We start from the raw sequence: 14,883 nt of genomic DNA on the forward strand, positions 1-14,883 counted from the left end.
GCGCGCACAATAGCGGTGACTCTATGAACTATTGGAAATTTGAACTTGTGCGCATCGTGCAATTACCGGTGGGTCATAAAAAGTTAGTTGCGCAGACGAACACGAGAGGCGCCAAAATACAGAACTTCCGGCCTGTCATCTGGAGGCGTGAGCTCGAACCATCAGACGCGGTCGCTTCACTAATTTTTTTTCATTAAATTAGAATTAATAAATTATTAACCATGGTATAAGGACTTATCAAAATGTTGAATGATAAAGTAATTTGTCGTAACAATATCAGCAATAATAATAATAATGACGACGATGGTCATGATAATAATACTCGTTTCAAATATGGTTTTCTTTATTTTGTAGAAAACTGCGTGATATTAATATAATTGTCATTATAATTTTACACCGAATAATAATATATTTCAAAATATAATTTTTTTTCTGTGAAAACGCTGCAGCCTGCCACCAATACGACTTTTTCACGTTTTTACTCTCTTTATTAACTTTTTCTCTATATTGTTATACGTATAAAGGGACTCCAGGAGGGGTTTTCGGATAAGAAAGAAATTTCTCCCGCACCATAATTTATCAAGCAAATGGCCATCACCATTTCGTTGAAATATATGTACACAATATGTTATATACGTAGACAGGCATGTTTTTTTTTTTTTTTTTTATTTACCTATTTATTAATTCATCGATTAATTAATATAACTACGTGGTGCGTATAAGTTCAAGTTTAATGAGTCAATGAGTCAGGTTATCGAAAGCCATTAAACATCAGAGAGCGGAATAGTTTCAAAGAAAGTAATGAAGAAGTTGCCCTCTTCTGTTACTGCAGGAGGTAAGAATAGACAAGCAAATGAATAAATAAATAAATAAATACAAAATACGTAAGTTAGATTGATGGATAAGTTGCAAGCGGCGGTACGGATTTTGATTCTTTTTTCCCCTGTTTTATAAATATTTTCCTCAATTCTTACTAATCTCGGCTCCACTTATGCGTATAGGTATTCTTTACATCAGTTCTGCGCGAGTCTGTGCAATGATATAGGATACAACTTAGTACATACATACTTATATTTAAATATATAATATACACACGCGTGTGTGTGTCTGTGTCTATATTCTTTAAAAAAAAAAATATATATATATATTTCAGTCGGCAGTCAGATATAGGGGATCCATGCAAGATAACAGAGAAACAAAGAATGGAAGATTATACGAGTGAATAAAGCCTCTTGTTTTTTTTTTCTTTTCTTTTCTCTTTTTCAAAGCTGCGAAGACAACGGAAATTAATTGATTACTCGGTATATACATGTTTGTGTATACATTTCTCTCTCTCGCTCTCTATATATATGTATATATATATATATATATATATATATATATATATATATATATGTATGTATGTATGTATTATATATATATATATATATATAATATACTGTATTCAATAAGAATTATATAATAGTTACGAATCACCATCATTTCATCGGTTCAATTATTCACCTCTAATATTTATTTATTATAAGATAACAAATTTTTTTTTGTTTCTTTATCCTAGTTTTTCTATTCCAGTTACACACCACTTAATACGAGAGTTCGCTTTGGAAATTTGGAACACGTCTTCGTTTTTATTTATTTTTATTTGTAATCTTCACTTAATTGTAATCTTCTTCTGTCTCTCCCCCTCTTTGGGGGAATCACAATAGTATCGGAAACATCTTGATCACAAGTAGATAGCCGCTGTCTCACGTCGTAAGATATTTTTTACAGATTTGTATTCCTACTAGTGTTATTGTTATTATTATTATTATTGTGATTATTATTATTATTATTATTATTACCCCTAGTAATTTGTTTCTTAGTACTTTAATTATAAAATCATAACTATGATCGAATATTAAATTTGTATATATAGACACATATGCGTGGATATATATATATAATATATATATATAATCATAATGTTCCTGCGCAACAACGAGCGAATTTTTCCTATTATAAAAAGTTTCAGCTGCTGCTCTTTTTCCGCGGTTTATGCGTATTTCATTATCATTATTCTTGTTATCGTTAATATATCAAATGTATCATATTATTAGTATAATTATTATAATAATCATTATTACATTTACGATCGTCAATAGTTTCAGTTCAACTATCACTATCGTAAATTTATAACTTGAAAAAACTTGTTTCGCCAAAAACGCCAGTCTGGTATTCTTTTAATTTTCGTCAACTATATTTGACGAGGGTCGATATTTTCCTTATCTCTTTTTGCATTACAGACATTAAGGCAATTGTTCGTACCCTTTGCGTCAAAAATTCATAATCAATCCACTATATGTACAACTCGTTTCGAACGCCATTAATCGCCTGAAACACCATGTTTTCCTTCTTCGATCGAATCAAGTAGATATTTTAATGGTCTAACCCAATAGATGAGTTGATTAATTAAAACTATAACAAGTTGTATCGATTGTTTATCCCCAAAAACCCAAAAAACGAGGATAAAAATTATCGCTCCAATTTCGCTTTGAGGAAATATTACACAATACTGGGTTTCTTCATCGTTGCAAACTATGCCTCCTGATATCGCGCCATGTAACATGTACTCAGAATTTCGAATTACAAGTAGTAGAGTAGCAGTAGCAGCAGTAGTAATATTAATAATAATAATAACAACAACAACAACAACAACAACAACAACAACAACAACAACAATAACAACAACAACTTACAACAATGATGACCATGATGGTAATGCTGATGCTGAAGGTGATGACGATGATGATATTTTTAACGTTATTTACACAGAAAAAAAATCGTAATGTGTAATATAAGAAGCGGTGACGGTAGTAAAATTATTAACAGTGCTGCTGATAATGTCACGTGACTATTATAACTGTAAAATGTATATTATTAGCTTTTTTTCCTTTCATTTTTTATTCCGACTGTGTTGCATATTAAAATTTCACAATCAATTACCAGTGACAAGAAAGCGAGGGCCTAGTCATTCCCGAGTATACTTGCTCCTTACTTAAGGCAGTAACCTGATTTAACTTATTTTGCTCATCTATCCCAAGACTCGTCGTTATTCATCGTCGGAGATGAGATAATTGTACATTTTTCCTGTACGGAGGAAATAAGAGAGAAAATAGAAAGAACTATTTTTTTCACTGGCTTCCGGTTCCTCGAATCCAAGTTAGTGTTACACAAATTTTTGAAATTTTTATTATCTGATGTTCACATAATTGGTACTTGTAAGCCCTGTAATTGATCGTGCAATTCTTGGTACATGTAAGAAGAAAAGCAAACAAAAAAATTAAATAACACTAAAATAAATGATGTCGATATATCAGAGGTACGTCTATTTTTCCCTCCCTCGTTGACCTGCTTATTTTACATTTTCTATTGTTGTGCAATAATTTATACACGGGCAACGCTATTCAGAGTAACGCTAACGAGAAATACTAGATAGAGGAAACCTTTTGTGTCAAAAATAAAAAACGGAAAAAAACAAAAGAAAATCGAAAGAACAAGACTTACAAACGCGTTTTTCGATCAGTCGCTTTTATTGATTAATTCGGTTATTTATTTATTTACTCATTTATTCATTTCAAATTCATCTTTGTCAAGGCATAGTTAGTCCGTTTGATCGGAACTGTGGCCTATACTTTCGTAATAACAATAGTAATAATAATAATAATAGCATATAATAATAATAGTAATAATGATAGTATTGCCCATTAAAAAATAATAATGATAAAATTAGTATTATTATCACCAATTGTAATAAGAATAATAATATTAACGTTATTAATAATAATAATTATGAAGATACCAGGATATTGTATAAGAATGTCAAGAAGCAAGGTGCGCCATCACAAGGCGGCCGAAGTGAATAATGGTAATCCTGTGTGTGATGGAGCTATAGACAGAAATTACTTCATCTTCAGGTGTAGTGAATAATTTAAGAAAAACCAACAATTCGTGAGCGAATTGTACGTTATGAGATATTCAATCGAATTATAGAAAATAAGTAAAAGAGCCTGAAAAAGAAAGAAGAAAAAATAAAGAAGAGTTCAATCAACTGTGACGTTGTATTTCGTATTATATTCCGTAGACCGTAAACATCTGACATCCAGCTTCAGAATGTGTGTTTTCGTGTTTATGTTTCGCAGTGACTCCGTCTGGTGTGGTACGTTCATCGTTTGCCGTCATTCGTCTTTATTTATTCATTTCTTGTATTCTGTTGACTCATTTTTTCTTTTCTTTTCTTTTTTTTTTCTTGTTTTCTTTTTACCTTTAATCACTTTATTATACCTATACGTATCAGCTTATATACACAGACACATATGCGTGTATGTGCACACGTATATGTACATATATATTCTTTTTTTCATCGGAGAATCATATTGTTATTGAACTACCTAGCTTAATATTTACAATGTTTTACTTTTTATTTGCTCTTGGCACTACATAGATTTCCTCATTTCATCTGTCTTTCCATATTTTTCATACTATGTATTTTATTCTCACCTTCTTGTTCCCGCCGATCTTACTTCCGAAACAATTTACCTCCTTTCGTTCGTATTTTGCTCGCAGAAACATTCGCAACATTTGTCGTAATGTAATCACTATTGTAATCATTATAACTATTAATATTATTATTATTATCGTTATCATTATTATTATTAACATCATTATTCACTTATTAGTTCAATTTATTCTCGTACGTTTCTCTGCGTACGTATTCGAATATTCACGGGTGAAAATCGATATCGTAATTTCTGCTAAATATATATATATATATTTATATATGCTATAAACTGCGACTGCAATGCCAATCAACGATTTTTTGTTTTCTAAGTCTTTATTCAATTCATTTAGTTTTTTATTTAATTTACGCCTTTATCCAATTTCTCTTCTCTCAAATTCGTTCATTTCAATGGAAAAATACGTCAACACCAGAGTATTTCGACAATCGTCCAAGCACGTCCCCATCCGTCATCCGATACATCACGTATTTCGCCAGTTTTTTTCTTCTTTCTCCTCATTTTCTCTTCGATCTTGTATGTGTAATTAAAATAATTGATATATTCGATCATCGAATGTGTTTTTCTTCTTCTGACATATCACCTGTCATTCACATCCACACTCGCTCGCTACTTCTTCCCTTTTCAGATAGGAATAACCAAAGATCACAGGCTGAGCGACGGTGACAGCAGAAATACGCGCGTCAGGCAAACTCATCCATCAATAATTATATCTATTTACACTGTCGTAGGTTTCAATTTTATTATCTCTCTTTCACTCATTTCTTTACCTAATTAATACAATTTTCATTCTCTCTCTCTCTCTCTCTCTCCCGTTTTCTCTACTGTAACTTTGGACTTGTTTTGAGATCTATATTAATAGACTGGCCTCTCATGTGTAATTAAGCTATTATCGTACACCCCAGCAACTCGTAATACGCGTCAGCAGAGTATCTGGATTGCAATGTGTAAAAGAAAAACCAATATAAAAAGAACGTCGAACCCCTTCCGTCTCCGACAGTTCTTTGCGATCGTTCGTCACTTTTCCAACTCATAATGCCATCTCACAAGTTTCATTTCTCAATTTTTTTTCTACTCTTTCCTTCTTCTTATTCTCTTTGCCAAATTTTAATTCGTTATACCTATTAGCAAACAGATTCAACGTCAAAAGAAAAAGAAGAAATGAAAGGAATGAAAAAAAATCTACTACTAACAAAACGAGATTTGAAGCCAGCTCGTAATGTTGTTAATTAATCGTAACGAAATAGGTAATACAGTTTTACAGGTTTTATGTATGCATGAATGTATGTAATGTATTTTTCCCTATTATTTAGCATTGTTTTAGTAAATATGAGAAAATATGCACCGATATTGGAGGTTGAGAAATATGGAGAATAAAATTCAATTACTTTATTTTATTTATATTCAATTACTTCATATATATATATATATATAATAATAATAATAATATATACCATAAGTTTGACTCTGTCAGAATGAACTTAGGTTTTATTATTATTACCTTTTTTTCTTTCTGTCTTTTCTCTTTCGCTCTCTCCCTTTCGCTCATCATACGTAATTATCATTACAATAATAATTATTATTACTACGACTATTATTATTATTATTATTATTATTGTTGTTGTTGTTGTTGTTGTTGTTGTTGTTGTTGTTATTGTTGTTATTATCATCATCGTTATGAATTCCCTAATATAAGGAATCAAGAATAAAATTTTCACAATTATCATTATTACATCTGCATCTTCGGCTTAGCGTCGTTTAACAGTATTTTACACCTGCACCTTGGTTATTTCAATATTACATACACGTGCACATAATGAATTTATGCAAATAAGACAAAAAAATCTCACATCCAGCAATTACAATCTTGCCTCGTGGTCGCGTAAAATTTGTCACGGTCTCATTTTCCTCCTTGACTTACGTCGAAGGGACGAAGGGAAGAAAATCGAAATTTCAGACATCTCGTGCCTTTTTCTGCTCTCTATCTTCATCACCATCTTTTTCTTCTTTTTTCTCAGTATTCCTTTCACTTGAGAAAATCATTCTGCCGGAGTGTGATAATCCTTTAACTATTATTTTGTGATGAGAGTTGATTGGGAGTCAGCCTTTTATTCGTTAATTTCCGCCACCTCTTGCCGCGGCCGTTTCGTGATCATCGTTGAACGTTGAAACTCAAATAATTAGGAACAACTAAGCCAAGCGCAGCCACATCGACGGCATAATTATCATCGACGGCGGGGCGACAACAGCGTAATAAAATTTTTTACTTAAACCCAGGCAAGAAGTAATCGTGCGCGAGCACACAACCGCCAAGGATCAGACGTGTTGATGAGTTTCGTCAGTTTCGCACGGCACTACCGTAAGACTAGACAAATTACTCAGATTACTACTCGACTCTGAGTAGCTGGAAAGGGTTGGCCTCCTCGGCACGATAACCGAGGGCGTCGAACTACCGGAGTTTGGAAACTTTCTGAATACTTTGAGGAGTGAACTGCCGGCACTGTGACACCGCACTATTCTGTCCGGGGCGTCAAGCAGGGCCGCCTGACTCCTGTAAGCAGGCGGACTCTCACTGTCGAATACTGTCCGATTTGGCGGCGGCCTAACGCACTTCTGGTAAATCTCACTCTCCTGAAACAAGCCGACGACGGAGAATTAAAAATGAGAAACAAAGAGAAGATAAGGGAAGAAGGGGGGGAGGGGGGGGGACCAAACGGCTCTGCAAATTTCAACAACCTGCGATTCCTCACCTGCTCGGGGTCGCGAAGATGAAGTCCGGCGTGCGCTCCGTAAGGTCGCTCCTCGCCGTCGGGTAGCTGCAATCGGGGCGGAAGGTCCAGGGCCAGATCCTGGCGTACGCTGCTCGCCCTGACCGCCCGATCCTTCGTCGCGGCGACGACGTCGTTTTCTACTCTCGAGGTCGGTCCATCCTCCTGGAGGCTTCCCCCGAGCCCGCCGCGACCTCCTCGACCACCGCTTCCCACCTCCATTCCACCGCTAACCGACAGCATCTGAAATATAACGACATACTTGAAAGATCGGTAATCGGGAGTATGAAAAACTGATTGCGAGGTAGGAAGTGTAATGTAACGATTAGAGGTACGCGTTCATTCTTTCTCACATTCATTTTTCCGACGACCCGATAGAACTATGTACGTATATAAGATTTACCCTCGATTAGTGATTGCGGATCTGCGATCTCATGATATTTATGCTATACGCACTATGGCGTGCGCAGACGATAATATATGTGTATATTATTAGACGCGAGATTACAAGGGGAGGCGGAGGAGGTAAAGGACGTTAATATTGCTGATTAGTCGCCGCTGGAAGACTATAATAAAATGTAGGCACATAAAAGCTGAATATTGTTGCGTATCGTACGAGACACACGTTCAGCAGGCGATGTGCGTCAAGTATGAGGTACCTGAACTCTCGAAGAGAGATTGCAGAAAGTGTGTGAAAGAGAGAAATAGAGACTCGGTTGCAAAAACCCAAGGACATGCATACGTACATACATCCATTCGTCCACAGTTGCAATGAATTCCAGGGTTATCAATGGAGGTCTCTGTCCGTTCAAAAAGACGACAACACGCAGTTAAGGCAGACGTTATACGGCGAGATATCGCAGTGTGTTTTGACTATCAGTTTCGCGGTGTATAATAATATAGGTATGTATAATATAAGTGCTCTGCACGCGTAAGAGCGAGCAGCATTGTGAATGTGGCAAGATGAAGGAGAACAATACTATAAGAGTGGTAATAATAGAATGGAAAAAAAAAGTTAAAAGAAAAAGAACCGCTCGATCGTGATTAGTTTTTATTTAAGCTTGTTTCGTCGGTCATTGTGGTCGTCCAACTAGTCTGCCCGGTTGCTGTCGTTATAACGTCTGGCTACGATAACGGATAACACACAGGCATAATGATAAATACACACGGGCCTGCAGCAGTCGACACAAACGATGAGAACTGTCCGTGCAAGCAGATACCGACTTCGCAATCTCCCGGCTAACTCACTAACTCAGTCTAAAACCCACACGCGCAACTCTATAACTGCAAATGCAGTCTCTAAAAGATAGAAGGCTCCAAACAGATTATATGTATACCTCTTTTCTCTCCTTTATACCGCACGGCTGCGGCGGAATTACACACGAACAATACAAGAGTTGCAAAAATACATACATACATACGTGTACATTAGTTTCGCAAATCTTTGTACAACCATTTTTCGAAAAACACACTCACTCACTCTCACTCCCTGGACGCTACATGTATAACAATATCTGTTTGTTCAACTAGTGGCAACGCGTGGAGAGGCGGAGCTTCGTTCCCATATGCTTTTCTACAGGGGAGGTCAAAGACCCAAAAATTGAAAGCCAACCACGTCAACAACTGAGCGATTTAACCGCTTATATGCCGAATTAATTTTTCACACCAAATACTTGAACGGATTCGCAGCCAGCCCCGTGCGTGAATTCATGGTGGGTACAAAAAATTCCTTGATTTTTCCCTGACTAAAATTCGAACCAATAACGCCATTTCGAGTGTCTAACAAACAAAGCTTCGAGTAAATACGTTTTCAAAAACATGTTTATGATCTATTTAATGGTCATGGAACCGAGCACGAAAAAACTAAGTATTCTTTGAATTTCGTGAGAAAACCTTTCTTCTTTACCGTTCCATCACACCGCCATAGAATACTTCGTCTTTTGCCTAACTTCCCGGTTTTCCCTGACCAGTGGCTTGCACCACGAAATTGGAAACTCAAAGACTTCAAACTCGCTGTTACCTGTGATTAAAAGACATGAATATGATAATCCTCCGGAGAAGGCGTTCAGAGTGTGGATTTCTTCTTCTGCTCGAATAATGGAAAAATCATCACGATTGATCCGAGAGATTTTCGAGGATTGTACGCAGCCAGCGCGGTTAACGGTAGAAGTTTAGAAAATTCTGACTCACGGTCCGTGATTCACCGTCGCTTCCCTCTTATCCGCAGAGAAAGAAGAGAGTGAGAGTGCAGCATCTCTCGTCGACCCCATAACGCCGGTTTGAGAGCGACTAGCGATGGGGTCAGGAAAATATACAACCGACTCCAACACTGCGGGGTGCGTCAGACGTACCCGATCCATGCATCATCCAAACGCAGCGACACCCCTTCTTGTTCGTGGATGTAAGATTTTATCATTCGTCCTGCAGCGTTGTGCAGCAGTATTAAAACAGTGGGGGGGGGGGGGGGGGGGGGGGGGGGGCCGCGTGGCGCGAGAAAAAGGGAAATTAAGTGCACCACCAGCAGCAGTAGCAGCACAAGCGGCAACGGGACTGTACTTATTGATCGGCCAGGTCGCAACGCAACCGTTGAGTTTGGTTTAGTTCCGGCGATGATGGCCTCTGGTGCATCTGGTGCATCGTATCCGAGGATGAGACGGCCGTCCCGTAATAGACCGGCATCATTCTTTCATTCATTCATTCATTCATTCATACGGAGTGTATTTTCTATTATCGAGTTGCGCGAAGCACGAACGCCACCGAGATATTAGATATTCTCCATCGCTCATGTATAATACATATTTATGTATATATACCCATAGATGTGTGCGTAAACGATGACAGAGTTCCGAGTGCGAGCAAAAATCTTTCGATATCTTCTGATCCGGTAGCCACAGCATGATAATTAAATATCTCTAATCTAAAACGTTTTAAACAGTCAGCAGGGGAGACGAGAACACGCTAGCGAAGTTCGCGTTTCACGTGATTTGTTATTTATCATTGATTACACATTTATTCTCTTCAACGTCGAATGAGATTTATATTTATGGATATATGCACACGGTCACACATCAGTTACCCATGTTCCGGTCGTCATTGTAATGTTCGTCAATGACTGTCGGCCAAGGATTTCGTGTATACCTACAGTAAATGTGCAGTGAATAATGAATAGTGGAAAAAAAAGGAAGGAACAACAAGCGCTGAGTAATTGCGCGACCTTTTGACACGCGGATGAGCCATAGACATAACGTACTGCGTGAACAATGTGTGTGTATAATTGTATATATGTATATATAGATAATCGTTTTTTCAACGGATAATCGCGTTGAGTGAGTGCTGTGCCTTCAAGAGACGGGCGACAGTTTTTCAAATTGGGAAATTGAAAAACGACACGACGTCGATTTTACCGTCTCCGATATCGAGACGAGCCCAACGAGAGTCGTCGCGCGTTTAATTCGATTAAACCGATCCGCAGGTATCGGAGTTTCTACTCGCTCTATTCGCGCTTATCATTTAACGACACGAAGCCGTGATAATATCTCGCTGTCGTTTCATCCGATTTTGTTGATGTTCGGTTCGTCGGAGGAACTGCGACTTGAAGACAACGAGGAAAGGATGCGAGATAATTTTTAATTCGTCAATATAAAATTGAGGAATATTCTATTACACATAATACAATTCGCCTCTTATATATTGTACATGAGATCAAAATAATATACAACATTTATGTATCCAGCACATATTATACCTACCATAACGTACGTATAACACGGCAATAAAATACAGTAGGTCTTTATCGCAAAGCCTCCCAAGCTCCTCCCACTCCTCATTTGAGTAAAATACGCGACACCGAAGGCCGGAGACGACGCGCAACTATAGAAGATCTCGGCTGGTGTCCGTTCCTCGAGACTCGACCTCTTAAGGCATAACTACGGACCGAACGGTTCCAAAAGTTAATCCACTTGCTGTATTTTTCAATAATTGCAATTCAAAAATAAAATCAGTCGTAGGATCTCAATTGATTCAATCTTATGTATTGATGCATATATGTTTATTATAAACGACTGACATGCTATTCAAGGACGAGAAAAGTAATGTTCTGCATACGCGATTTCCCGAATCTAGCGTCAACTTTTGATCTAGTACAGTTCACTCACACTCGCCCATGACTACATCGATAGGCGCACACAATGAACGACGCGCGGAGACCGGTCGTGGCAACACCGCAGCGTCGGCCGCCACGGACTCGCTAGTACCGTGTGTATACCAGAGACCGTTGTGCGTACTGTGATTTTTCTACGAAACAAAAGTGTGGTTATGTTGAAAGTGAATACAGAAAATTTGGTACGGTATAAAGGGAAATGGAAAAAAAAGACCGTGGTTGCTGGTAGATTGAAGCTCATTGAGCGGAATAAAGAAACGCCAGATGTGGCACGTGTCGAAAAACCAACGACCATCCTCCGTGGCATGCGATTGATCGATCCTAATGAAGTCAACAAAAACATGATATGCAGCAATTGTAAAAAACAATTGGCATTTAATCATATCGTGAAAGAAAGAACAATGGGCTTTCACTACATTTGGACTATGAAATGTGATACTTGCTTCACGCTAACGAAATGCCACTCAAGCAAGTCACACTTCAACGACGGTCATCGTTATTATGCAATTATTATCTGCTCTTCGATATTTTCTCCTCATAACTAATCAATTATGCATACATAAAGTGAATATTTTCAATTTTGTCATTGGAAATGAGAATCTAACCTCAAAACCTAACCTCAAACTGCGAATTCATAGGTGCCGTTCACTCCGGAGCAGGATGCAATGCACTGAGGAAAATTGCAATGTGCATAGATATGCCGGTCTTGAGTGAGGAAACATACAAGCGGTATGAACGTGAAATTGGTCCACTCATCGAAAAAGCTGCCAAGGACAGTTGCCAAGGTGCAGCAGCGGAGAAACGAAATTTAGTCATAGAGCATATCGATACGCTGCGTGATAAATTGTAAGCTCTCTGTCATTGTGACAAAACATTTCATTCTCTTGAATGGCATAACTAAGATTTTTTTCATGAAAAGGATATTGGTGGAATTATTGCACAACAAACAAGGATACTGCAGTATTATCATAAAATAATAGTTCCGTATAAAATTTCCGTTTTATCGTACCTGAATTCGTACTATTCATGTCAAAAATCTATTGATAATTTTTCTTACTCAATTGTATATAAGTCAATAAGTTTGGCATTAAATTAATAAGTGGTTGTAAGCACCTCGCAGCATGAATTGTACATACAAATATGCTGTTAGATTTCAATGATTAATTCCAAACCATGGTGAAGTTTGCATCGTTGGAATGCAACGGAATTCTGTTTTTTCTTGAGTCGAGCTCGAGATTCTCATTCAATATTTGGTCAGGACAATAAAACGATTTGTTTTCAAGATCCGAAGACAAATCGGTACGAAAATTTTCATGGTTTTTGAAACTGAACGAACAATTTAAAAAAAAACGTATTTTTCGTTGGACCTCAACTTTTCAAACTTCAGTGTCATAATTCCAACAATATCGTATTCGTGAATGAATACATTAGTTTAGTGATTTGAAACAGAGATCTGTATAAAAAAAATTTTATTCACACACCAAACGTTATAATAGACAAATGAAAATAATATTGAACAATTATATGAATAAAAAAATATACAGCGATTACACCAAACCTCGAACCTCTCAATCTCTAATATAGTATGAAATGTACAAGACCAATACAAAAATAAACAAATGTAACACATACAGAATAAGAAAACTCGAAAGGTGGAAAATGCATTGTGATTGGTTTTTTTTGTTATTCAAAATTTTTAGGCCTCAGGAAATATCGGACGAAATTTACCCCCTCGCAGACTTCATGCGGCCTAAGACCGTCGATACCGATAGACTAGATTTTGATAACGCCCTGAGTCATGTCATAAATATAATTGTATCGTATGACATGGGATGCAGTAAGCGTGGTAACGGACGCAGCTACGATAGTCTGAACGGGTACGGCGCAATAATCGGGCTCCTCAGCAATAAAATATTAGATTTCGCAACGCGCAATCGTAAATGCAAAAAATGCGATCTAGGATATCCAAAAGAAGGTCATGACTGTCGGCAAAATTATGATGGCAGCGCCAAGGCCATGAAAGCGTCTGTTGGAGCTCAATTAGCCAATCGGAGCAGTATTCTCAAGGAGGCAGGGCTTGACATTCGAGTTGTCATCGGGGATGAAGACTGTTAAACGATAGCAGCAATACGCCGAGAGAGATCTCAGCACATTTTCAAGCTGGCCGATTCCAATCATCTGACGAAAAATTTTTCTAACGAGTTATATGCACTGCGTTCTCGTTTCTCTGAACTCGGAGGAAAAAATGTCATTAAGCATATAAAAACTTGTTTTGCGTATTGTTGCGCGCAGAATGAAGGAAAGACCGCCGATCTTGCAGCTCCATTGCGTAAATTGCCTGATCATTTTTTTGATAACCACAAAAATTGTGGAATATGGTGCGCATGTAGTTCAGAAAAAAATGGCCAACATAGAGTGCAATTAAAAAATAGTCATTTATATGAGCAATTGATGAAACTGCTGAAGAAATATGCAGATAATGCTTCGAAATTTGCAGTACGTGCGTCCAGCCAAACTAACGAGAGTGTGAACTCAATGATGGCTCGAAAAGCACGTAAGTGCGACTGTTTTTCTTTGCGCGAATCGTGCGATTATCGCTATGCAGCTTGTGTTTGTTCTCTGAATGAAGGTGAAAAATATGTGTGTGATGTGAGAAAAAAGGCACAAATGACACCGGGTGTCTTCACATCAGAATTGGCGAAAAGAAGCGATGGAATACGAAAAGCTAGATCAACTCGAGAGAAATTGCCCGCTGCAAAAGCTAGACGGAAGCAATTGCGCGTAGACAGGGAAAATTTACGAAAAAAACGTGAAACAGCAGAAGGAGTGCAATATCAGTCAGATTGTGGTTTAGAGTTTGACACAGACATCGCTTGTACAAATTACTCTGATCCGTCCGAAAACAAACTTTTAAAATTAATTCCCGACAACTACGAAGTAATATATTTTGACCTCGAAACTTCTGGATTGTCTCACTCTTCAGACATACTGCAAATTGCAGCTAAGTCTTAGAGTTTCAGATTCTGCTCATATGTAAATCCAACGCAAGTAGTAGACGCGAGAGCATCTGCAATTACTGGGTTGAACAATGTGGCAGGAGAATTGCATTTACATGGTCAAAGAGTTGATTCAATCCCCATTAAAGATGCGCTGGTTGCTTTTTATGAATTCTTAAAACTATTTAAAAAACCTTGTCTACTTGTTGCTCACAATGCCACATTTGATGCAACACGTTTAGTCCTTGCTGTCAACGGTCATTCGATGACTGAAGACTTCCAATTAGTTGTCGTTGGCTTTTCAGATACGTTGCCATTATTGAAAAAAATTTATCTCGAGCGAAAGGGACCAGGAATGTTCAAGCTAGAGAAATTAGCTGAAGATATTCTAAATTTAAAGACCAACA

General features: G+C 37.5%; 2 protein-coding genes across 6 annotated transcripts in view; one reads left to right on the top strand and one right to left on the bottom strand.

Moving 5' to 3' along the window:
* Positions 1–325: 325 nt before the first annotated feature.
* Positions 326–14,883, bottom strand: part of LOC124181139 (low-density lipoprotein receptor class A domain-containing protein 4-like) — a 68,146-nt gene continuing 53,588 nt past the window's right edge. For 3 of the 4 annotated variants that reach the window (XM_046567412.1, XM_046567409.1, XM_046567410.1), the window contains 2 exons: positions 7,304–7,564; positions 326–7,184 (listed from right to left, as the gene is read on the bottom strand). In XM_046567412.1, the coding sequence (XP_046423368.1) occupies positions 6,870–7,184; positions 7,304–7,564 (576 nt within the window). In that variant the 3' untranslated portion in view covers positions 326–6,869. Of the gene's footprint in view, positions 7,185–7,303; positions 7,565–11,070; positions 11,248–14,883 lie in introns of all 4 variants that reach the window. The other variant, XM_046567413.1, reaches the window with a different exon arrangement.
* On the top strand, positions 9,915–13,135 carry LOC124181141. 2 transcript variants are annotated; one of them, XM_046567414.1, is made up of 3 exons: positions 9,915–9,985; positions 11,444–11,948; positions 12,119–13,135. In XM_046567414.1, exons 2-3 carry the CDS (start codon positions 11,636–11,638, stop codon positions 12,328–12,330), a joined length of 525 nt encoding a protein of 174 aa, XP_046423370.1. In that variant the 5' UTR covers positions 9,915–9,985; positions 11,444–11,635; the 3' UTR covers positions 12,331–13,135. The 2 variants fall into 2 exon arrangements, with proteins under 2 accessions (XP_046423370.1, XP_046423371.1); XM_046567415.1 differs by lacking the exon at positions 9,915–9,985 and having other exon boundaries at positions 11,330–11,948.

The sequence above is a fragment of the Neodiprion fabricii genome, chromosome 4 (assembly GCF_021155785.1).
Source record: "Neodiprion fabricii isolate iyNeoFabr1 chromosome 4, iyNeoFabr1.1, whole genome shotgun sequence".
Classification (NCBI taxonomy): Eukaryota; Metazoa; Arthropoda; class Insecta; order Hymenoptera; family Diprionidae; genus Neodiprion; species Neodiprion fabricii.